Here is a 25,954-nt window from a genome sequence, read left to right as displayed (position 1 = left end):
TTAGTTCATTTAAAATTTTCAGCTTGGAGGGGGCAGGTAGAATGGGGAAGGATGTTTGTACATTTTCATTTTTTAAAAAAAGACAGTCATTACAGATTTTTTTAAAAAATGATAAATTTCCCAGCTCCGGGTTATATGACTTGACTGTTTGTAAGTTCCACTGCAGTTGTTCTTCCTCCTGATCCCACTTGGTCTCCTTCTACAGAACCCGTCCTCATTGCCAGACCTCGATCAGTGTTTGGAGAGAGGCGCTGTAGGGGCAATAACTCACACTTGATAGGTTACGTTTTGTTTGATTCTGCCTACATTAGTCACTTTGTTTATTTACTTCACCAATGACAGCTCAGAAAGAACTCAAAAACACTATTCTAGACCCATTCCAGGGAAGGGCTAAATATACTGGGCATTTTCCAGAATTTAAATTGAGATAGTGTCAGTACAGTCGTACAGTCATAGAATTGCACAGCATGGAAACAGAACCTTCAGTTCAACTCGTCTATGCTGACCAGATATCCTAAATTAATCCAGTCCCATTTGCCAACATTTGGCCCATATCCCTCTAAACCCTTCCTATCCATATACCCATCCAGATGCCTTTTAAATGTTGTAATTGTACCAGACTCCACCACTTCCTCTCTCATACACACACCACCTTCTGCATGAAAAAGTCACCCCTTAGATCTCTTTTAAACCTCTCTCCTCTTACCTTAAACTATGCTGTCTAGTTTTGGACTCCCCCACCCTGGGGAAAAGACTTTAGCTATTCACTCTATCCAAGCCCCTCATGATTTTATAAACTTCTATAAAAGGTCACCCCTCAGCCTCTGATGCTCCAGGAAAAATAGCCCCTACCTATTCAACCTCTCGCTATATAACAAACACTTAAACCCTGGCAACACCCGAGTAAATCTTTTCTGAACCCCTTCAAGTTTCACCACATCCTTCCTATAGCAGGGAGGCCATGCATGTAGTATTCCAAAAGTGGCCTAACCAATGTTCTGTACAGCTGTAACATGACCTCCCAACTCCTACACTCAAGGCACTGACCAATAAAGGTAAGTGCACCAAAAGCCTTTTTCTCTATCCTATTCAACGTGTAGCACTCCAACTTCTAAGTCAGAAAGACATGGGTTCAAGCTTCACTGCAGAGAGTAGAGCATAAAATCGAGGTTGTCACTCGAGCACAATGCTGCCTACACTGTCATCTTTCCTCAAAGATGTTACAGCTGAGACAACACGTGCCTCTCAGGTAGATACAAAAGATCCCATAATAGCATTCAAAGAGTAGTTTCCCTTGTACCACAGCCAATGTTTAACCCCCAGACAACATAATTGGAGCAAATTGCATGACTATTATCATGTGTCCAACACTGACTACACTGCAAATGTATCTTGTTGGCTATTAAACATTTCTGGATGGATGTGAGTTTGCTTGCTGAGCTGGAAGGTTAGTTTTCAGACGTTTCGTCACCATTCTAGGTAACATCATCAGTGAGCCTCCGACGAAGCGCTGGTGTTATGTCCCGCTTTCTATTTATCTGTTTAGGTTTCCTTGGGCTGGTGATGACATCACCAACCCAAGGAAACCTAACCAGATAAATAGAAAGCGGGACATAACACCAGTGCTTCGTCGGAGGCTCACTGATGATGTTACCTAAAATGGTGATGCAACATCTGAAAACTAACCTTCCAGCTCAGCGAGCAAACTCACATCCAGAACCTCAACCTGAGCTACAAATCTTTTCAAAATTTCTAGATGGCCTGAGTTTGTGAAAGGTGCTTTACAGATGCAGGTGTCTCTTTTCTTTACAAATCTGTTTGTTGATATGTGCATGTTTCCTGCATTCCCGTTTTCACCATTATTACTCTTTACCAAAGCATTAACAATAATCACAACAGAGATTCAACCAGCAGATTTATTGGAATGGTTCAGAAAGTTTGAGATTTTCCCTTAAGTCACAAAAAATCACAAGTTTTAAAAATTACATGGGAAGGATCACCAAAAATATTGTTTGTTTATTCATGATTAGTTCTGCATTCCAGTGTAATGAAGAGCAAAATCAGAACCATGTCAAAAACTATGAATCAATTAAACTGACAACATCCAAAAGCTTAGTTTTACCTCCTGTTCTATTGGGACATAAGAGAATTGTTTCAGTAGATCACTTAGCTCAAACATGAGCCTGTTTATTTTTAATCAGACCCCTCCCATTCAAAAATGTTGACACACCTCTACAGCAGATGTGACTTGACCCTATACTGTGCCATTAGAGTCCGAATTATTTGTACCCACTCTGCAAATTTGCTTGGTCCAGTAGAACAACTTTGTGCAAATATCTTCAAAATGACAAAGACAATCTCACAACAGCTATGCATCGTTGCATACCATGGGACCAATGTTCGAGCCTCTTGAAAAGATTTTCTGGTTTTTATTTTACAGGTCCCAGATGGACAAGCGCAATCACTGTAGTGTATCCATGAAGCAACTCATCACAATCTGAAGAGTTGCTACACTCCCTCAGAGAGAAGTTTTCAGTCACAATGCGATCACAGCCAATTTCTCCGTTTCCAAAGAAACCGAATAATGGAACGCTGGGAAACTGCTTCCTGAAGGCGTCTGCTTCCACGTTTTCCTTGCTGGAGTAATAGTTCTGACCCCGCCCGATGCACGCAAACATGAATCCCACTGTGTTGACCTCGGGTATGTTGGCCGCTTTGAGACGCTGCATTGCCGCTTCAGCGCTCTTGGGCGTCTCTACATCCTCGTCCAGGAGAATAGATGCTGCCTGGATTGATTTTCCACTTAATGACAAGCCAACAAAGCCGTACATGTGCCGTATGTCAATACTAGAAAGGTTTGGGGTGGTGGCGGTGAGAGGGAAGAAATGAAAGTAAAACATCGGCTGTGAGAGACTGCGCGGTCATAGGCAACAGGAAAAGTTTTCTGCAGTTTCAATGGAATAGAACAGAATGGATATTCGGTCCTTAAAGCACAATAATGTAAAATAACTCTATTCAGCTTATACATAACTTTGTTTCCAAAGCTCACAGGAAATGGCACATTTACAGAAATAATGTGCAAGCAGCGGACTGTTATAAATTATGTTGGGTGTCTCTCACCTCCGAGATCAGAGTTGGAATCACACCAGAATTAAGGGATGAAAATATCTTCTCTGTAAGCTGCAAAAGTCTAACTTTAAACAAGATCGTAATATCTTCATAAATTGGACAGCAGTGTAAAACCATCCTGACTGGATAAAGCCCACTAGTGGAACAAGTAGGACTCTTTAAAGGTTAGGATTATGACCCAATGTTTGGGGAAAATAGCGAGGATTATATGAATCTAAATTACACCTAACTTGACAGTAATCACTTAATCCTAAAGTTTAACATCTTATTCTGCTAAACATCTCTCACTTCAATGAGCGTAAAAATCACAAGAACAAACCAGGTGGCAGAAAACAACTTTAAGATCCATTTTACGTTTTAAGTTACTTGTTTAATTTAGTCACCTCAATAATGGACAGGTAAGAGGACTGAATTATAATTAAATGCTTTCCTTCTCTCTGTGGGTGTTAATTCTGTAGAATTTGTAAATTGGATTGAAAAAAACATTTACAGCTGAGCCCAGGTGGGCCAGAAACTAAAATAAACCAAGAGCATGACTCTCCAATGATTAACAACCGGTGAACAAAATCACTCGAACATATGGCTCTGAAATGTGGAAGTTCTAAGGCAATTCTAGTAGTGGATTTCTAATTAGGAAGACAAATACACTTCGCTACTTATTGTTGAGTCTGTAATTTATCGTCCAAGTTTTACCTCTCCTTGATCCTTCATATCTTTGACTAGGTGCTACTCGGTACTGTATTCTGCAATTTGTTTCATCACCTGGGAGTTCTTTGTCCTTACAGCATTGACTCACTTTACGCTCTAACTGGCAATCGATACAAAAAATGATGATGGCACTACCCACAGGAAATGAAGAACATACCTTTTGAAATGATAAGGATTGGATAGGAAAGCGATTTGTACTGAAACGAATGCCATTAGGGCTTTCCTCCTCTAAGATGCAAGTTCAAAACACAGTGAAGTCTTTTTTTAATGCTGACGATTTACTAGTGAGTAGACAAGGGCAGATTATCACTTTAATCAAGAGAACACAGGAAGTAAGCACATTCATTCTGACTGACAGGAACAGTCAATCACACAAATGCACTGAAACAATTCAGCCAATTTCCATCAACTGTGTCAAAGCAATCATTCCAATATTGAATTCTCCGCTGTATCTACTTACAAGGATTGTTTCTGTATACACGTGGAAAATTTTTCACTCAGCTTGGACATTAAAGAAATACCAGGGTCAATGCCAGCACATTGCATACATTAAGCTTTGGATGTGACAGGCAGTAGGAGCACCCTTGTCTGTTTTAAGAAACACTACGGGGTTCTCTCAGCTGCTCCTCCTGCAGAATAAAAAGTCACCAGAGGCAAGAGTTGTAGGAAGGATATTATTAATCTGGAGAGTGTCAGAATGGACTTACCAGCATGTTGCCATGTTTGGAAGGTTTGAGTAATAAAGGAAGGCTGGAGAGGCTGGGACTTATTTCACTTGAACATGGAAAGTTGAGAGGTGACCATACAGAGGTTTAAAAAAATCACTAGGGGTACAATAGGGTTAATGGCAGATATCTTTTCCCTAGGATGGGGGATTCCAAGACTAGGGGGCACATTTTTAAAGGTGACTGGAGACATTTAAAAAAGACATGAGGAGTAAATTTTTTACAGAGAGGGTGGTTTGTGTGTGGGATCAACTTCCTCAGGGAGTGGTGAACGTGGAATTTACAGCATTTAAAAAACAGTTGGATAAGTTTGGAGGGATATGGGCCAGGAGCAGGCAGATGGGACTAGTTTAGTTTGGGATTATGGTTGGCATGTTCTGATTAGTCGAAAGAGTCTGTTTTCGTGCTGTATGACTCTAAGACTGTCTTACCTTGATGAGGCGTTGCTGACGCAGAATGCCTTCCACTTTTACCTACGTGCAACAGCCCTGTCCTACTTCAGCTATTGTCAAAGCATCACAGGGCATTTGAACTACGTGATAAAAGATAGAGAAAAATGTATATACAAATTCTGGAAGCTAATCAATGTGAAATGTTAACTGTGCTTCTCTCTGGAGTGATGCCAACTATCTGCCCTGTATACCAAAAAGCTTTTGTTTTTGTTTGGATTTCCAGCATCCGCAGAATATTTTGCTTTTGCACCAATAAATATGGGTTGTTTTCCAATATATTTGGTACTTCTGCACTAATCCATCTTTTAACTTCACGAGATTGTCAAGGTTGTAAGACTGCAATATCAAATCATTGAGGGCTGAAAGGGGAACATAGATATCTGATCAAATTCTCATAGTTTAGTCACTCGCAAACATTGTTTCAATTGAATGACTTGGATAGTGATATAGGGAAGTTCTTAATCAGCACATCTTGTATGACATCTGTCTCAGTTTACTTATTTTTTAAAACAATGTATTTCACTTACTGCAGAGGCTAAGGACCTGAAATTTCTTATATTCCTGCTAAACCACCTCAGTTAGATTAGATTAGGTTTAGGTTCCCTACAGTGTGGAAACAGGCCCTTCGGCCCAACAAGTCCACACCGCCCCTTAGACCATCCCACCCAGACCTATCCCCCTATAACCCACACACCGCTGAACACTACGGGTGATTCTAGCATGGCCAATTCACCTAGTCTGCACATCTTTGGACTGTGGGAGGAAACCGGAGAACTCGGACGAAACCCATGCAGACACTGAGAGAATGTGCAAACTCCACACAGACAATCGCCCAAGGTGGGAATCGAACCCAGGTCCCTGGTGCTGTGAGGCTGCAGTGCTAATCACTGAGCCACCGTGCCACCCCACAATTGACCCACCGTGCCACCCCACCACTGAGCCACCGTGCCGCCCCACCACTGAGCCACCGTGCCGGATATTCCATCTGCCAAGTTTTTGTCCACCTGTCTCCTTGAGTAGAGTTTTTTTGTTGCTTTCATCAGTTGTTTTGTGTCTACTTTTGCAATATCACAAACGTGGCTATCCGACATTCACTTTCCTCGTACAAGTTATTCATATGTCTTGTAAATGATTATGGCTCCAGCTCTGTTTCCTTTGGAATTCTAATTGCTACTGCCTGTCATCCTGTAAATTTCCCCCTTATCCCAACTCTCTCTGTTCAATTAATTCGCTAATTGACTTTCCATGGTACACGCTGCCCAGTTAGTCATCACATGTAAAATGGTTGTAGAATAGGGCATCATTTGGGCCATTGAGGCCATTCCAGCTCTCTGCAATAACAATTTATACAAATCCCATTTCCTGCAAGTTTCTTGATTTCAGGCATTTTCCCAATTTCTTTTGAAAATTGTGAAAGAATCAGGCTCCAATACTTCCGGCAGTGTGTTTCCGCTTGTAATCAATTGTGAACAGCTTTCCCCTCACGTCACCTTAGATCCTTTTGCCAACTGCTATAAATCTTTAACCTCTGGGTCTGAACCCTACCATCAATAGGTAGTTTCTCCCTATCTACTCTCTGCTAACTTTGGAAGAATTTTGAGCTTGCCTTTTTCAATTTCATCTCAACCTTCCCTTTTTTAATTAGAACAACTCCAGCTTCTCCAACAAATCCATGTAACTGAAGGCCCTCATCCCTGGAATAATTCTTGCAAATCATTTCTGCACCCTTTCTAACTCTCTCATATCCTTCCTCAATTGTGGTGCCCAAATTGGATACAATACTTTAGTTCAGAACTCATCAATTGTTTATAAAGACTCACAATAACTTCTTTGCTTTTATACTTCACACTTCTAATAATGAAGTCAAGGATTTTGTGTGTCTTGTTAACTGCTTTCTCAGCATTTCCCTTAGAAAAGCACTTCCAACAATCGTTCATGAAAAAAATGCAGGAATCCTGGGCAACATTACCTCTGATTCTGCTGGAGACAACGAGTAACCTTCCTCCTCAAGAACAACTAGTTCAGCACAGAACATGGAACAAATCTGAGACTTCCGTGGTCTGCGTGCACTTACCCCTGGGCCTTCGGGGGAGCTGATTTGCAAATTTTACTGCAATCTGGGAGCATGCAGTTACACGGCAATGTGATAGAGTAGAGCTTAATTATACTGCAGGGAATCAGCTTGATGGACAGATAAATCATTCAGTGTCGTGAAATGAATTAATTGCGTGAAGAAAGCACAGGAGCATTTCTCCCCAGTGTTAACAAGGTATATGTTCACATAAAGACTCATTCATACAGGCACGTACCTTTCAGAACTGGGCGAAACCACTTGGTCAATGTGGCCCCCAATAACAACAGTGCTGCTCACATTGAACGATTTTGTGAGACGCTGAATGAAGTCGGCAGCTGCAGGTTTAAAGGTGTTGTATCCAAATAGGAAGACGACACGCAAATCAGGGTTATCCTGAAGGCCTGAGAGAGGAAGAAAAAAAGAATAATAAAGCTGTGCCTACGCTTTCTCAATGTACCCTGATCTGGGACAGATTTTCTTACAGGCATACGAATAAAGGCAAATCTAGAATTATTTCCAACAGGGAACTCATTATCTTTGTATATCAAATGAAAAGATGCTAGTAATGGCTCATATACATGCAGTCTGAAGACAATATTAGCATATACGTCCTTTTTGTTTCATTTTCACTAATATACAACAATAGGGGTTCCACTTTCTTATCCTTTATGGATACAATTTCAACTGGCTGCCAAATGTGTCTATGTAACCATGAATGCACTTCACAGCTATTCATCATTTGTGAAAAGGCTTTAAAAGATGTGACGAAGCCCTGTACAGGACACAGTCAACAACCTTCATAGGAGTCAATTTTGACAAATTTTCTAATTAATCAAAATCCCACCAAAATCAATCACAGAGCAATATCACTGTATTCATTCCAGTCCCTGAACTTTTCTAGTGGAAAGCATGGTAATGGACGACTACACTGAAATGAGCTCTAATGTTGATTGAATCTTTTCCAGAGTTTCACTGTGGATCCTATGCAATAATTCTCAGTTTAGGCACCGAGCAACACAACACAAAGCTTTAACGTAGCACCATCCAGTGGTGACAGATCAGATACCAAATAGCTTTTAAAAAGAAAGAGAAAACTGTGAAATGTTAAGAAGCTATGCAACTTGGAATTCCAAATGGCATTCATCTCTGCCTATAAAACAACTCCTCCACCGAAAAAACAGGACATCTCCAAATCCTTCTAATGTTACCACGCAAAAGAACAAGCGTAGCAAAATCAAAAGCACACCATCACCTAACGTCACAGTAACCTAGCTTGGAAATACATCATGGCTGATCTGCTCTAGGACAAGCGCAGCAGATATATGGGAACACTAACCCCTGCAAGCTCCCACTGCTGTCAACTCAATATTTCAAATCTACAAAAACCAAAAGAACTGTGGATGTTGGAAATCAGAAACAAAAACTGAAGTTGCTGGAAAAGCTCAGCAGGTCTGGCAACATCTGTGGAGAGAAATCAAAGTTAATGTTTCAGGTCCAGTGACTCTTCCTCAAAACTCCAGTTACGGAGGAGGATAAAAATTGCAACATCCCCACACCACCAACCTACAAACAAAAATAAAAAGTAATTCACTGACATAAAGCAACAACATATTTCCCAAAGACCTAAGATGGTATGTTTTCTCTCCTTCACATAAGCAAGGCACTAATACCTAGCTGTCCATCATTGACACTGAGTAGCAGCTGCGTGTATCATTACAAGATGCACTGCAGAAATTCACCAAGGATATCACCTTCCAAACTCACGACTACTTTTATCTAAAAGGACAAGCGCAGCAGATATATGGGAACACTAACCCCTGCAAGTTCCCCTCCAAGCCACTCACCATCCTGACTTGGAAATATACCACAATTCCTTCACTGTCGCTGGTCAAAAGCCTGGAATTCCCTCCCTAGTGGCACTGTGGGTCAACCTACAGCAGGTGAAATGCTGCAGTTCAAGAAGACAGCTCACCAGCACCTTCTTAAGGGCAACTAGAGATGGGCAATAAATGCTGACCAGCCAGCGATGCCCACACCCTACAAAACGAATAAATTTTTAAAAAGACAGAAGCTTAGAGAGAGCATTGCTGCCTGATCTGGATGCATATACATAGGTCTTTGAATGTGGCAGGACAGGTCGAGAGAATAATTAATGAAGGTAAAAGATCCAAGAGAAAAGGAGTTATGTTGAACTTGTCTTAAATATTAGTTGGACCTCAGTAAGTTACTGTGTCCAGATTGGGCTTTCAGGAGGATGAGAAGGCATAGGAAAGGGTGCAAAAGGATCAACAAGAATATTTCCAAAGATGTGGAACCTCAGTTATGAAGATAGATTGGTGAGGTTAGGACAATGTTCCCGAGAGAAAAGAAGCCCTAGAAGATATTCATAATCACGGTCAAGACAAGTGAACAAGTAGAAGCTGTTCGCAGTACTGAAAGAATCAGAAATGAGAAAGATATAAAGTAACCACAAAAGAAGCAAGAGTGACATGAAGAAAACTGAGTTCCTGTAGCAAGTGGTTAAGATCTGGAAGGCACTGAGTGTGCACTGGAGACCGAAGCACTTAAAAGGGAATTAGACAGTTATCTGGAAAGGAAGAACATGATAGTTTACTGGGTTTGGAATTAACTGATATGCTTATTTGGAGAGTAAATGGGCCAAACAGTCTCCTGCTACACAGTAACCCAAGAGAATTGGAAAAGCAGTTTGACCTTGTTGTCAAAATACTTGATTACATTATATTACAAATCTAGACTGTCAAATCAGTTGTGGGATAGATACAACATTGATAAAACAGGCCGTAGGGATTAATTTAAAACTGTCCAAATACTCCACTTAATACATTTAACAGCAGTTAAGACAGCAAAATGCAAGGTGCCTTAAACCTGCCAACTAGGCAGGAATCAAAAATGTAGACTCCATAAGGTCATGAGTCAGTCTGTGTAATGTCTGGAAGGCAAAGCAAAAGAGCTTGCTAATAAATTGGAGTTTTCCACATTAAGTCTGTCAAAATCCAGTAAATGGGCTACATGCTCAACCACCAGCACTTATTATACAGAGTCTTTATGAAATTTTGCTCTGTATTTGCATACTACTGGCTATCATTCTCTGAGACACAAATGCAGTTAGATCCATTTAAACATATTATGAATGGAAATCAGACATAGGAACAATTTTTGCAACAGGGATATCATTGTTGATTTGTTGTAATTGCTACTTTAGGGTTATGAGTAACTACGCTTTGCAAAAGAATGTGGAAGACGGTCAATTATTAAACAAACTTGCTATAAGAACGTAAGAACAAGGAGCAGGAACAGGCCGTTTGGCCCTTCGAGCCTGCTCTGCCATTCAATAAGATCGTGGCTGACCTTTTCATGGACTCAGATTCACTTACCGCGTTCTCACCGTATCCCTTAATTCCTTTATTGTTCAAAAAAAACCTTAGCTTTAAAAACGTTTATTGAAGTAGCATCAACTACTTCACTGGGCAAGGATCAACAACCCTCTGGGTGAAGATATTCCTTCTCAATTCAGACCAAAATCTGCTCCCTCTAATCTTGAGGCTATGCCCTCTTGTCCTAGCTTCACCTGCCAGAGGGAACATCCTCCCTACTTCTATCTTATCTATTCCCTTCACAATTTTATTTGTTTATATGAGACCAGTTACTAGTGGTGAAACGCAAGGGTCGGTGTTGGGTCCACTGCTGTTTGTCATTTTTATAAATGACCTGGATGAGGGCGTAGAAGGATGGGTTAGTAAATTTGCAGACGACACTAAGGTCAGTGGAGTCGTGGATAGTGACGAAGGATGCTGTAGGTTGCAGAGAGACATAGGTAAGCTGCAGAACTTGGCTGAGAGGTGGCAAATGGAGTTTAATGCAGAAAAGTGTGAAGTGATGCACTTTGGTAGGAGTAACCGGAAGGCAAAGTACTGGGCTAATGGTAAGATTCTTAGCAGTGTAGATGAGCAGAGAGATCTCGGTGTCCATGTACACAGATCCTTGAAAGTTGTCACCCAGGTTGACAGGGCTGTTAAGAAAGCATACAGTGTTTTAGCTTTTATTAATAGAGGGATCGAGTTCCGGAACCAAGAGGTTATGGTGAAGCTGTACAAAGCTCTGGTGCGGCCACACTTGGAGTATTGTGTACAGTTCTGGTCACCGCAATCTAAGAAGGATGTGGAAGCTTTGGAAAGGGTGCAGAAGAGATTTACTAGGATGTTGCGTGGTATGGAGGGAAGGTCTTACAAGGAAAGGCTGAGGGACTTGAGGCTGTTTTCATTAGAGAGAAGAAGGTTGAGGTGACTTAATTGAAACATATAAAATAATCAAAGGGTTAGATAGGGTGGATAGGGAGAGCCTTTTTCCTAGGATGGTGACGGCGAGCACGAGGGGGCATAGCTTTAAATTGAGGGTTGAAAGATATAGGACAGATGTCAGAGGTAGTTTCTTTACTCAGAGAGTAGTAAGGGAATGGAACGCTTTGCCTGCAACGGTAGTAGATTCGCCAACTTTAGGTATATTTAAGTCGTCATTGGACAAGCATACGGACGTACATGGAATAGTGTAGGTTCGATGGGCTTGAGATCGGTATGACAAGTCGGCACAACATCGAGGGCCAAAGGGCCTGTACTGTGCTGTAATGTTCTATGTTTCTATAAGATCCCTCCTCAATCTTCTAAATTCCAATGAATATAATCCCAATCTACTCAGTCTCTCCTCATAAACCAACCCCCTTAACTCTGGAATCAACCTCGTGAACCTCCTCTGCACCGCCTCCAATGCCAGCACATCTTTCCTCAAGTAAGGAGACCAAAACTGCACATAGTACTCCAGGTGTGGCCTCATCAGCACCTTGTCCAGCTGCAACATAGCCTCTCTGCTTTTAAACTCAATCCCTTTAGCAACGAAGGACAAAATTCCATTTGCCTTCCTAATTACTTGTTGTACCTGCAGACTAACCTTTTGTGATTCATGGACAAGGACACCCAGGTCCCTTTGCAAAGCAGCATGCTGCAACTTTTTACCATTCAAGTAATAATCCCTGTTACTGTTACTCCTACCAAAATGTATGACTTCACATTTATTTACATTGCATTCCATCTGCCAGACCTTTGCCCACTCACTCAATGTATCTATGTTCCTCTGCAAAGCTTCACAGTCCTCCGCACACTTTGCTCTGCCACTCATTTTGTGTCATCTGCAAACTTTAACACCCTACGTGTGATCCCCAACTCCAAATTATTTACAATAAAAATTGTAAATAATTGAGATCCCAACACTGATCTCTGAGGCACACCACTAGTCACTGATTGCCACCCAGAATAGAACTCATTTATCCCCACTCTTTGCTTCCTAGTCAACTAATCCTCTATACTTTACCCCATATAAAATGATGCATCTAGATTTCTCGATACGTATGCAAGCCAAAGGTGTTCTTTAAGTGGCAAAAAGCAGGTTACAATGAGCTCCAATATTCAGAGTTAAATCACATAAGTCAGCAACAGCTGTGCTTCCAAATGTGATCTTTTACTGGAAATGTTACATACAGCTATCAGGTTGGAGTCGGCCTAAAACAGCACCTTCTCTCAAAGCAGTCCTTGACCCTGCCTTGGAAACCCACAAAAGGGATGTGTCTTTTATTACAGTAAAAGTACAAAGTGCTTTTCCTGCCACGTGCCAGCATCCTCCCAGATGGAATTGGGTTCTTTTATTTTTAATCCAGTGGTTTCGATGTGCTTTGATACACCTCTGTGGCATCACATCCTGAAGCAGGACATAACACCATACTGGCCTCAACCACCACGCCATCTGATCACTAATGATCCGCAACTCATCTCTGTTTCCCCACTTTTGATCCAATCTCTGGACACAATTGCCCAGTGAAATGCTTTGTAACTTCGTTCAAAAAGGAATACAGAACACATAGTGAAAATCTGAAAGGAGTATTTGTTCTAATACCTGGGGTAAGTACAGCAACAAGCTGTATGTCCTGGTCAATCTTGGATTTTATTTAAGTAAAAGATAATGCTAATGCTGAAAATGCTGGTCCACTGAGCACATATAACTTAGGATGCATATATAAGCACTAGTTTTCCTGGGATCTTGTGACACAGCAGGAGTGTTGCACTTCAGGATATGATGCCCAGAAGGCATATCAAAACACATTCAAACCTGCTGATTAAGAACAAAAGAACACAACTCCAGCTGGGAGGTTGCTGCTGTGTGGATAGAAAAGCAGTTTGCATTTATGCTGTACAGAGAATTCTGAATAAACAAACCGTGGCAAAGACAGACCAGGTCTTGCTTCTTCCTTTGCCAGGTGGATATTTAACAGATAATACTTAGTCAGTTAATTTAGAATTACTAGCTTTACCTCTGTTTTACAGTGCTATATGGATTGTAGTCAATCTGAATACAACTGGATATGGTCAAATTTTACATCTGCTTGCACGCTATCACATGTACAGTCAACAAGGCTTTTAAGTCTTTACATCCATTGCTCAAGCCAACTTTCATTCCAGGATTTCTTGCTCTTAGCAATAACATGCCTTCTGTGTTTAAACTGTAACATCTTTATTTGGAAATACCCTTGCTGTGAATGTTCCTTGTGGAGAGCTTCACAAGCCATGCTGGCAGGAAATAGAAGCCTCATTTCAATGATGGATGATTTGCCGCCGTCAAAGTGGATCCAAAGCAGCCTAAATACTCCAATAGTCTCTCTCCCTTCCAGCCACCCACTGTGCAAGTAAAGCACACACACTAAGCTCAAGTATACAGTGAGTAAAATGTGACAGCAGTTCAAACATTAAATTACAAGTTTACTTACAAGAATCTTAAATCTTGTAGCTAGAACAATGAGATGCAATATGTTCTTATCAACCTTGCAAACAAATAACAAAATTTTTGAAAAGTTCACTGACAAAGGTGAATAACTGAATGGTTACAGCAGAGTGAGACCATTAAGCCCATCTCTATAAAAACAACTCAACTAGTCCCAATTCTCCACTTCTTTCCCAAGTATGATTTCCCTCCACCCCCCAATTTTGGATAATAGCCCAACTCCTCTTTGAAGGTCTCGATGCGAGCTGGTTCCACCACATTCTTAAGCAGTGCATTCCAGATCCTAACCATCCACTGGGTTTAAAAAAACGCTTTCCTTCAGGCTCCCACTGCTTCTTTTGCCAAAAATGAAGCTTAAAAATTTCACATCCTGAGTTTTCATAGTCAAAGGATACAGGGATAAGCCCTGCAATAGGGATAAACCTTCTCACTCCATCGGTTGTCTCAAACAAATGGCTGCTCAGCCATTGACTAAATTCAAAATGGAGTGATCATTTTCCTTGGCTAAAGGGAATTGAGGAATTATGGGGATCCGTTAAGTGCAAAGCTGAGATGAAAGGTTAGCCACGATCTGAGTAAATAGAATGGGCTCAAAGGACTGTGTGATCTATACCTGCATCTTTTTATTGTTCTTATGTTTGCAAGTGCATTGCAACTGGAATTCTCCAATCAAGCAATGAGACTATCCTTCTGCTAACCCACCATGATACAAGACAATACAGATGTACTCGCTAAAGTTGAAGTTTCTGGCCCACAAACTGAAGTAACTTCCAAATACCAAACAACAGTCAAAGCTCCTTACCAATAAATGAAATTCAATGGATTCAGCACATTCAATTATTGTCAAATTAGACAGTGTTCTCAGGGACTCTTGCGGTGTAGAAATCCATAGCAAACACAGGGAAAGCCGAACAAAATCAGCAGATCTGGCGGCACTCAGAACCCCAGGCAACAGTGTCTCTGCGCCAGAAGATCTGACTTCAAGTTCCACTTGTCGCAGAGATGTGTCATAACATGTCTGGACAGGTTGATTGAAAATAATTCTTTTTAGTTAGTCAATTATTTTATTAACTAGTAAGGATTTCCAAAACTAAATTCTTAAGTACTTTTTGTTTTAAGAAGTTTTACATCCTTGTTAACTATTCAATTATTGACTTGAACAAAAGCCATGATCTTTGCTAATAGCGCTTCAACTGTAGAAAGCATCCTTGGAGCATAAAATATCTCCTTTTACCTCATGGTAATTAAAGAGGAGGAGACATAGGTCATACAGCCCTTCATGCCCATTCTGCCATTCAATACAATCATGGGCAATCTTCCATCTCAACTTCACTCTCTCACCGGATGCCCATAAAACCTCAATTCCCTCAGTACACAAGAGATTTAATAAGCTCTCAATATTTCCAATTCAATGTTACACTTATCCCAACAATGGATGAGGGGAGAGCAGGAAGAAAACTTGCCTGCTTCTTGCAGTTTTTCTTGATCAAACACATTATTGTTCAAATCTTTGTTCGACAGGTGAAAGAATTTGACTGTCACTCCATCAATTTTGGGCAAGAGCAGGGCAAACCCTGCAATTCCATCTTCTATCTCAAGAGGTCTCTGTGTGCCACATCCCATAGGCGTGTCTGAAAAAACAAATCATTAACCAAGTGATAAATTCAAAGTTACAAAATATGAGGGAATAAAGTATTTTCTTTAGAGAAAAGATCAACCTTTGGTCATGCTTTTAGGTCAATATTTAACATTGAAACTGCCTCTGTAAACATTTAGAAAGGAAACTGTGTGTATAAACAATGATAGAAAATATAGGCTCTGGCCACTGGGTTTCTGAAATTTCTACTGCCAACTTTTCACACAAAAAATGTGTGCATCAACTGAGCACAGGCAAAACAATGGACAATTGCTTGTAAAATATTATTACTGACATTTAATCCAAAGTACAGAACGCTCAATAATATTACTAGTATAATCCCTTTGCCACCTCAAAATACTTCAATTTCCATAAAATGCTTTTACTTGCCTGAAATTTCATAAAATGTTCAATTACATTCGACTGTCTAATAACATATCCCTACTGTAAATGTCAGCAATTTAGTTCATCACTTTGACAGCTCATCTGAAACACAGATGTTGAAGATGATTATGTTTAAGTTGGGCTGTGAAACTGAACAGCATAAAATAAACAGAATGTCAAGTTTTCCACCTCAAATTAGAGAACACAAGGGAAAAGACCTCATTTTCCAAGTTAGGGAGATTACCATGTTGGAGTCCAGTTCAAGGAAAATATCCAAAGATAGCTTGTCAGCATCGAGTTGCTAAGCCATTTAACTTTTGGGAAATTGCTCCATGAAAGACTGGATGGCACAACTGAAAACTTAACTCCTTTTCTTTTACAGATCAGGATCTGGTGAGATGTACATTGAAACAATGTGCTCATGCTTAAAAGGCAGATAACCAACTATCGTATGCTATAACCACCATAACTGAGTGCAGTTCCACATTTCCATTCCAATTACACAGTCCATCTACTGAGCATCAGAATCGACTAATGATCACAGGGTAACAATTTATTGAAACCTTTTCTCTCCTTGAGGCATGGATTGGATAATCTATACCTTCCATGAAAATACAAAGCTGTAAATATTGTCAAATGTTCAAATTATGCAAAAAGTATTTTTATACCAAGTCTAATCACCCTGAATAAGTCCTGGATTTTACATTCATTTGGAAAACAAGCAGGTTGGACAGGCTCAAGGTCTTCAAAACTCCCAACGTGCAGGCGGTTTTAGTGCAGATTATAAAACTTTCAACACAGTTTACACAAGAAACTAATATGGGTTTGATAAAACATGCACCATCATTCCCCACTAAAAGGTGCGAATTTTGGTATACAGCTCTGCAAAGCATGCTTGGGAAACAAAAATTAGCTAAGGGTCCTATCGCTAAAGGGCAAACTAGGAGTTTCTGCTAAAAAGAATGCACAAGCATGTTGGCAGAGGTCAGAATCAAATTTAGTTTGTTTGCTGTTCCAACAACTAAACAGCCAGAAGGCATTCGCTTTCTTGGCACACATGACTTGTGATCATAGAATGGTTGCAGCATAGGAGGCCATTCAGCCCATCCTGTCAAAAACAGCACTCTGCAAGAGCAACTTAGTTAGCCCCATTCCCTCGTCCTTTCTCCATATACCTGCAAACTTTTATCTCTACAGATAATCATCCAATCCCATTTTGAAAGCTACACTGTAATGATTGGAATGAACACCAGGTGGATCTCATTGAGTATGAGATCCTTGATTTGCCTAGTTTAACAATCCCAATTAGAGTCTGCTGGCTGACATATATAAACAGGAGATTGTTACTGATTCCCTGGCCACATTGGTGTTTTTCCTGGTGCTGAAAATATTGAATAAAATTATTATTGGTGTTTTCACCGAGTCCCTATACTTACACACACACAACCGGTGTAGTGGGGGGAAAGGTAAGCACTACTGCTATACAGCATAGTGTGGGGATAACAAAAAAAACCAAAAAATAATAAACAGGAGATTCAGAGAGTCTCCTCACTCTACGGAGTGGCTCTAAGCAGGCTGGTGAGAGCCCATGTTGACTAGGAAACAATTCTGCGATTCTGCAAGCCTGCCCAGTGCCATTTGCCTTATGGACAAAAGTAGAAGCAGAAATCAGGAGACTAGAAAACAAAGGAATCATCAAACCAGTACAGTTTGTGGAACAGGCAACGCTAGTCATACAGATTGTGAGGCCTGATGGCTCAGTCCCCCTTTACAGAGATTTTAAGCAAACGGTAAACTGCTTCTTGTGGCTGGATAAATACCCATGCATAGAGGCCATGTACGCAAAACTAGCGTGTTGCGGGAGGGGTGTGGCACTGTTCTTCAAAAAGTTCGAAATGAGCCACGTGTTCCTACAATTCTGATTAGATGAGGGGTCCCAGAAGTATGTCACAATTAAATCAAATAAGGGTTTGTATTAATATACAAGACTGCCATTTGGAGTATCATCGGCCTGCGCACTTTTGCAGCGGACAATGGAGAACATTTAAAAGGCCTAACCCAGGTCACTATTTATTTGAATAACGTGCTAATAACCTGGAAGTCTAATAAATGGCACTTGGACATAGTGTTTAAATGTTTCTCCCAGGCGGGCTTACACATTCGAAGGGAGCAACGTGCATTCCTGGTGCCCTAAGTGGCCTAGTTGGGTTGCAGAGTCGACAAGACTGGTTACACCTGTTGGAAGATAAAGTGAAGGCAATTGAAGGTTCTCTGGCTCCCACATGTGTACCACAAGACGCCTTGAGTCGGCCGTCATTGACATACACCATCGGTGTTGACTCCCCTGAAACAGTCTGTTCCAATTTTAAACTTTCTGGACATCCTTCCCACCACTGCTGACAATATCTGATTGTAGACACTAAAAGATAGTGTCTTGGTAAAACTAAAGCGGCTGGTGGTTAAGGAGAAAACTAAAGGGCCATCGCAATGAAGAATGAAACCTTTTTGAACCTAGGGAGCAAGAGTGATTTTCCTGAGTAAAGGTCACTGCCAGATACTGGCTGAATTCCACCAGGATCATCCAGGGGGTTGGCAAGATGTTATGTGCAGTGGCCAGGACTGGATGCTGACAAGCTGCATTGGTGTCAACAAGGACAAAAATTACTGCCAGCAGCACTGCGATGTACCGTGGACTTGTGTGGGGCTACTGGGAGTCAAGGAGAAGTGGTCACGGGTACCGCATGGGCCCCACCAACGCCTGTCTCTTTGTGGGGCACGTGGAACATTCTTTGTTCCAATCCTAATCCAGCCCCCACCCACAACTCTGTCCTCAGTGTAACAATGATATCATTGGTGTGCTTCCCTCTCTTGTTCGGAATTGGAAAGTTTATCAATTTCACTTCCAGTTTCCACCACCATACATATATTTCTGCACCACCACCAAACCCCACCCCCCGCAACAATTCCTTGTCAGCCTTCCAAAAGGACCGTTAACTCCAGGACACCCTGGTTGACTCTTCCTTCACTATCAACACCCTTCCAAAGCCCTGTGGCACCTTTCCCTGCAACTGCAGAAAGTGTAACATCTGCCCATTCACCTCCTCCTCTCTCCGCATCTAAGGGCCCAAACACGTCTTCTAGGTGAAGCAGCACTTTACCTGCACACTTCATTCAATCTAGTCTACTGTATTCGTTGCTCACAATGTAGGCTCCTCTACACGGGGGAAAATGAAGCATAGACTGGTTGACCCCAGGTCTCCTCTCTAACTTCTAAGATCAGTCCCAGCTTCTTCAATTTAACCGAAATACCTCATTTCTGAACCTATCTTAAATCTTTTCGGCGCCCATATGCCTTCTCATCTTTGCGAAAGTGTGGCTCCCAGATGTAAAGGGTCACTCCTAATGCAGACAAAACATGCAAGTGTAGTAACAACCTGCAACCTGTGACTGACATCACAGCAGATCCCTCACATACAGAAGAATGATACTGATGGAATTTTAATATAGTTTCCCCCGTAAAGATTCTAACACTGAATCTTTTCAAAGTTTCAATCCAGTCCACTACACCTTGTTCAAACATACGAATGTCAGGACATACAGACAACTTACAGACAATTCCAGGGGAACTGACACCCAAAGTTTTGCACTCCGAAGGCAAAAGATTTTCCAATTTTGCTGCCATTTCCGCCGCTTTGCTTCTCTTTGACAACCCATCCCTTCTCTCTGTAACATTCAAAGTCAAAAAGATGGCAAAGTATTAGTTAAGGTCTAATGTATATATACATACAAATACAGAACATAAATGGAGACAGTGGCAAATGGTAGTGAAAATAACAACTAAACTATTTGGCATTATACCTGTATAAGGTAGCAGGGAGAAGAAATAAACTGTAAAAGGAGCCAAGAGCATGAAATTGCCATAAATCTTAAAAACCACATACTTGGAACTATACAATCCCTGCAGTGTGGAAGCAGGCCATTCAGCTGTCAAGTCCACATCGATCCCCTGAAAAGCATCCCACCCAGACCCACTCCCTAACCCATCCCTGTAACGCTGCATTCTCCATGGTCAATCCATCAATATTGCACATATTTGAACTGCGGGAGCGTACCGGAGCACCCAGAGGAAACTCACACAGGCACAGGGAGAATGTGCAACTACACAGAGACAGTTGCCCAAGGCTGGAATTGGAGCCAAGTCCCTGACACTGTGAGGCAAAACTGCTAACCACTGAGCCACCCCAACTTGGTTTGGAAGTATGAAGACAGATTTTAAGAAACTATTTTCAAAGTTTAATTTATCAACTTTCATTAGGTACAAATTTAGAGAATGCGATAATGAGATTTCTCTTCAGCATGAGATTGTTTATTGTTATTCAGCACTATCATTCCATGAATAAAATTGTGAGGAAGCACAGCTTTAAAATGTTGGAATGAGTAAATGGGTGTTAGTAGGGAGTGACACACTCAATGTCTGATTTTGCATTGAAAGAAGAATTGCCATTAGTTTTTAAAAACCAGGATGGTGAAAATCTGAAACTCACCAGCATAAGGACTAGTTGAGGCAAAGAGAGCAAGTGTGTTGAGGGGAAGCTTGTTAAGTATGAGGGAGAAAGGAATAGAAATAACTGTTATAGGATTAGATGGAAAAAGGTGACAGAAAAGTCACATGGAGCATAACTGAGAACCCCAAATTAAAAATAAAATAAATCTGGGTAACTGATCAAGTCACAGATCATAATACAAATTATTTGTTAACTCAATTAAAACAACTGTGTTATTTATAACTTAAATTTTAAATACAAAAAATAATTTTAAAGACATTTATATCCGAAGTACTGCATTTCACCTTTCTTCCGCCTGTTAGAACTCTGTGTGCTGAAAGTATCAGTGCCAGCCATGTAAAGTACCATCTCTGGCAGCATATACACTTCCTAATCAAGGGAAAGAGAGAGAAAAAAGAGTCAGAGAATCAATGAAACACTCTATTTAACAGGAAACAGTCTACAAACACTGTGAGAAGACAAAAGAATAATGCAAAAATGCTTTTATTTTAGAAGAGTAAGTACAGGTAAAACGTTCTTAAAGCAACAACATCTGGACAAGTTACGTGCTGGATTTCAGATCTTGCCAGTTTTGGGTGAAGCAGTGCAATGTCAGAATGGGTCAAGGGTCACTCAGACCATGGACACAACAGACACACAAGGCCATCCAGCTATTTTGCTCAACTAATAACAAATAAAATTCAATCACAATTGCTTACAGCTGGTCCTTCTGACATTGCCGTATATGGACAGCCATATATGAGATAATCTGAAATTGAAACGGGGAAGGCCAAAAATTGTAAAGGTGATAACTGGGTTTGCTGATTTTCATTGAGGGTGTTAATTACTCTTCAAAATGACAAAGTTACATTGAAAATATGTTGTTTATGGTCTCTGAGCAAGAATTGATAAACTCCTTGCAATCTGTAAGCCTTTTCACCCTACACTAAATAAACTCTGACTGGCCTCTGATTATGGAGGTATTAAAGCAATGCTTTAAAATACATCAACATCTTAATCACAGAATATATCGTTCCATAACAAAAGAACATGAATCCCATTCTTTGCGCTGAGGATGGCACCCGTTAGGAACGGTAAGTTCAGTTGAAACTGAACTGGACCAGGCACTGCTGCTACAAAAGCAGGTAAGAGGCTGGGAATGCTTCAATGGAGAATTCACATCCTGACTCCTCACTGCCACCATCTGCATGAAGCAAGTGCAATGAATGCTCTCCACTAGCCTGGTTAGCTGCAGCAACACTTAAAATGTTCAACACTATCCTAAGGTACATTAGTGAGCCAGATGAGTTTTTCCAACAATTGACAATGGTTTCAGAGTCATCATAACCTTAATTTGTTTTTTTTAAATCAAATTCAAATTATACCAACTGACAGTGGGATTTCAACCCAGTGCCCCACAACATTATCTGGTTTTCTGGATTAAGAGCCTAGTGATAATACTACTAGGCCATTAGCTCTCCAACGTAGCCAGTATGAATTGCGCCCTATTCACCACTGACAACTGGGTGGCAACAAGGTGTGCCATTTATTGGATGCATTGCAGTAGCTTACCGAGGCTCCCTACAAACTTGTAACCACAATGGGACAAGGGATGCAGATGTCTGGGGAAACCCGCAAGTTGCCCTCCAAACCACATACCATCCTGATTTGGAATAGATGTCACTGTTTCTTCACTGACATTATGTCAAACCCATCCATAACAGCATTGTGAGGGCTTTGAAAGAGGGTCACAGTTTAAAAAAGGCAGATCACTAAAACCTTCTTGAGGGCAGTCATGGATAGGCAATAAATGATGGCTCTGCCAGCAATGCCCACATCCCATCAACAAATATAGAATCACATGCAGGAAAGTGTTGTAAGGCAGTGGTTCTATTACTAGGACTAAGAACCAAAATATCAAATTTACATTTCGCCCTCCTCACCTCACTGCTAACTTGGAAAATTGACCTCAATAAATTTGGTGAATGTGATCAAACATTAATGAGGGGAAAAAAGTTATCTGTCAGATTTTTCCAAAAATACAACTGATTCACTGAAGACACTGTTAATCCTTTTTGCCAAATTCGTCCCTCAACTTGGAAATTATGACAGCAAAGTGATGACAATAAATTTAATGATAAATGCAAATATAACACCTCCCATACTGAAGGGCACATGACATTCACTGAGGCTAATGGGAAACAAGTCAGACACTGAGCCAAAGAGAGAGAAGGTTGACAAAGGCTTTTGTATTTAGATTTTAAGGAAGAAATGGAGATGGAGAGCAGAGTTTTGTGATAGGGAATTGATTGACTCTTGACTTCTGTAGATTAGTGAGTGGATTAAATATTCCTCTTCCTTTGATCCTCGTCCCTTGTTGGGGCTGAAATATCTGTGGGTAAGGATGTTGAAGGATGATGGAACAAAGGTGAGTAAATGCAAAAGAACCATGATGTATTTAAACTGAGCAGGTGTAAAGTATTAAATAGCATTGTACTGATCCTAACCTGGGTAGTTTAAATACAGGTAAAACATCCTGAGATGCTTCAAAGCAAAATACAGAAAGAAATGCTATAAATCTTACTTGAAATACAAAAACCAGACGAATGTAGTGTTACATTTGTTCCAAACTCAAGAGATGCTAATAAAATAAAACAATCCTATCACAACGCACACAGCCACACAATGTCCCAAAGCACTTTACAATGAGTAATGTACTATTGAAATGAAGTCACTACAGCAACTTCAGAAATTTGTGCTGGCGAATTGGCATTTTAGATCACCTCTCATGTCATTTTGACTTCACTCCATCAAACTTCTATCATTTACAGCAAACATCATAAAGTAAGAACAGCAACAGAGAAAGCCATTCGGCCTACTGAACGTTACCTCCAGGTCAACAAGCATTTTCTTCGCCAGGAAATGATGGCTATCATCATCAATGTAAGATTGGCCTCTTGTAGAGATCCATGACAGCCTTTGGCGTGTCCGAATGACCCTACGTGCACAGTCTCTCCACAGTCTGCAAACCCTAAAATATTATTTATTAAAATGTTAAAACACAATATGGCAGATTCTGCTTTGGAGTTCAGGATGACAAGTGATTTATTATTTTAGGAGGCTAGTTGCTGAGTGAGACTCCCAGGTTTTTCCAAGTTGCTAGGAGGGCTCACTCATGTCACAGTTGATGTGTCCCTATGCTTGGACCAGGAGGCTCGGGTTCAAGACCCACCTGCTCTGTAAGTGTGTAATAACATCTCTGAAATGTGTTGATTAGAAAAACAGGCGCATAAAAAAAGAATTCAAGTGATGGGGAGGGCCTTTTGTGGCATGGGGAGAGTCATGCTGTGCACATCCTTCCATTTCATATACCCACCCAGATGCCTTTGATAAGTTGTAATTGTACCAGCCTCCACCACATCCTCTGGCATCTCATTCCATACACACACCATCCTCTGCAGGAAAAAGTTAACCCCAGTCCTTTTCAAATCTTTCCCCTCTCACCTTTAACCTACACCTATCCTGAATGGATAAGTTGGACCGAAGGGCATGTTTCTGTACTGTAGGACTCCATGATCCTAGAAATAGGTTAAATAGAAAACAATTGCAAGTGGCATGAGAGATAATGGGAACTGCAGATGCTGGAGAATCCGAGATAACAAAGCGTGAAGCTGGATAAACACAGCAGGCCAAGCAGCATCTTAGGAGCACAAAAGCTGACGTTTCGGACCTAGGCCCTTCTCTTCCAGGCCCGAAACGTCAGCTTTCCTCTTCCTAAGATGCTGCTTAGCCTGCTGTGTTCATCCAGCTCCACATCTTGTTATCTTCCATCATCCTAGCCTCTCCAACAACAGAAACATCCTTTCAGCATTCAACCTGTCAAGTTCCCTTGGGATCATATATGGGGTGGTGTGTACAAATTGCAATCTACGAGGATGTAATTTTAATCTAACTTGTTTCCTTGGGATCATAATTAATAAAATCATGAATGGGTACTGAAAAAGCCTATCTATTTGTCTGTCTATCTATCTCATTATGGAAAACAGTTCCAGTGGATCTATTTTTTGTCCTTAACATTATTTGGAAATTTCTTACATACAAAATCTGTCATTGTTAGGTTGTCTGACATGCACATATGTTGTGCTCAATTCAAATATATTCTGGCTCAATGCAAATCTGTGTGAGCTGCTGTGCAAGTCAATTAATAGTGTTTCAAACCTATTATATAATTGTACTTCAGTTAAATTCTTAGCAAGGTGAGAGTGGTTCAACAAAAAACATTTTCTGACATTTTCATACAGGGTATTTTGTTTTACCTTCTGTTGTGCCAAGGGGGTGTCAGGGGGAGGGGGGGCAGGAGGAGGTGACACGGGGGGGTGGGGGCGCGCCGGGGAGGGTGACACGGCGGGGGGTGACCAGGGAGGGTGACGGTGGTGGTGGGGGGGGGAGGTTAAGGGGGGGGAGGTTAAGGGGGGGAAGGGGATTTGACGAGGGGGTGGGTGAATAGAGCAGTTAGTGTGGCAGGGGTTTCGTTGAGGGGGGGCGATCCGAGGAGTTGGGGTTGCTATGGTGGGGGAGGGGCTGTTGTGATTACCTGGCACTCCTCTGAACAGACTTTGTTGGCAAAAAGGTCAGGATGCGCTCCACCACCTCTGCCACGTTGCTAAGTACCGAGCTCCCGCTCCTTAAGTGCGCGATATCCATCGCTGCTGAGCCGCAGAGTCAAAAGCAACACCGCGGCCCTCTTCTCCCGGCTTCCGATGCAGGCGCCGCAACGGGCCCGGTCACGTGGACGAACGCGCCGACGCAGACTTGCGGGGCGGAAGTTCTCCTGCGGGGCGGACGTGGCCAAGGAACTGACACATAGTATCAGAGATAATGGGAACTGCAGATGCTGGAGATTCCAAGATGATAAAATGTGAGGCTGGATGAACACAGCAGGCCAAGCAGCATCTCAGGAGCACAAAAGCTGACGTTTCGGGCCTAGACCCTTCATCAGAGAGGGGGATGGGGGGAGGGAACTGGAATAAATAGGGAGAGAGGGGGAGGCGGACCGAAGATGGAGAGCAAAGAAGATAGGTGGAGAGGGTGTAGGTGGGGAGGTAGGGAGGGGATAGGTCAGTCCAGGGAAGACGGACAGGTCAAGGAGGTGGGATGAGGTTAGTAGGTAGCTGGGGGTGCGGCTGGGGGTGGGAGGAAGGGATGGGTGAGAGGAAGAACCGGTTAGGGAGGCAGAGACAGGTTGGACTGGTTTTGGGATGCAGTGGGTGGGGGGGAAGAGCTGGGCTGGTTGTGTGGTGCAGTGGGGGGAGGGGATGAACTGGGCTGGTTTAGGGATGCAGTGGGGGAAGGGGAGGTTGCAGGAACAGCAACTCATATTCCGCCTGGGAACCCTGCAGCCATATGGTATCAATGTGGACTTCACCAGTTTCAAAATCTCCCCTTCCCCCACTGCATCC

General features: G+C 41.6%; 1 protein-coding gene across 1 annotated transcript; it reads right to left on the bottom strand.

Moving 5' to 3' along the window:
• Nucleotides 1-1,898: 1,898 nt before the first annotated feature.
• fbxo22 (F-box protein 22) lies at nt 1,899-25,458 on the bottom strand. Its single transcript, XM_048520846.2, has 7 exons — nt 25,090-25,458; nt 23,385-23,526; nt 20,801-20,885; nt 19,561-19,674; nt 15,395-15,562; nt 7,324-7,489; nt 1,899-2,847 (listed from the first exon to the last, which is right to left on the bottom strand). The coding sequence occupies exons 1-7, from the start codon at nt 25,197-25,199 to the stop codon at nt 2,430-2,432; spliced, it is 1,203 nt and encodes a 400-aa protein (XP_048376803.1). The 5' UTR covers nt 25,200-25,458; the 3' UTR covers nt 1,899-2,429.
• Between the last annotated feature and the right edge of the window lie 496 nt (nt 25,459-25,954).

This window comes from Stegostoma tigrinum, chromosome 36 (genome assembly GCF_030684315.1).
Source record: "Stegostoma tigrinum isolate sSteTig4 chromosome 36, sSteTig4.hap1, whole genome shotgun sequence".
NCBI lineage: Eukaryota > Metazoa > Chordata > Chondrichthyes > Orectolobiformes > Stegostomatidae > Stegostoma > Stegostoma tigrinum.
Note: the sequence above shows the minus strand (reverse complement) of the source record. Positions and strands in the feature narration are given on the sequence as shown.

Coding starts and splice junctions, on each gene's coding strand:
- fbxo22 (XM_048520846.2), bottom strand. CDS start 25,199: ATGGATATCGCGCACTTAAGGAGCGGGAGCTCGGTACTTAGCAACGTG. Junction 20,886..23,384: donor AAATGCTTGTTGACCTGGAG/GTAACGTTCAGT, acceptor TCCCTTGATTAG/GAAGTGTATATGCTGCCAGA. Junction 2,848..7,323: donor GTTTCGCCCAGTTCTGAAAG/GTACGTGCCTGT, acceptor AAACCTTTCTAG/TATTGACATACGGCACATGT.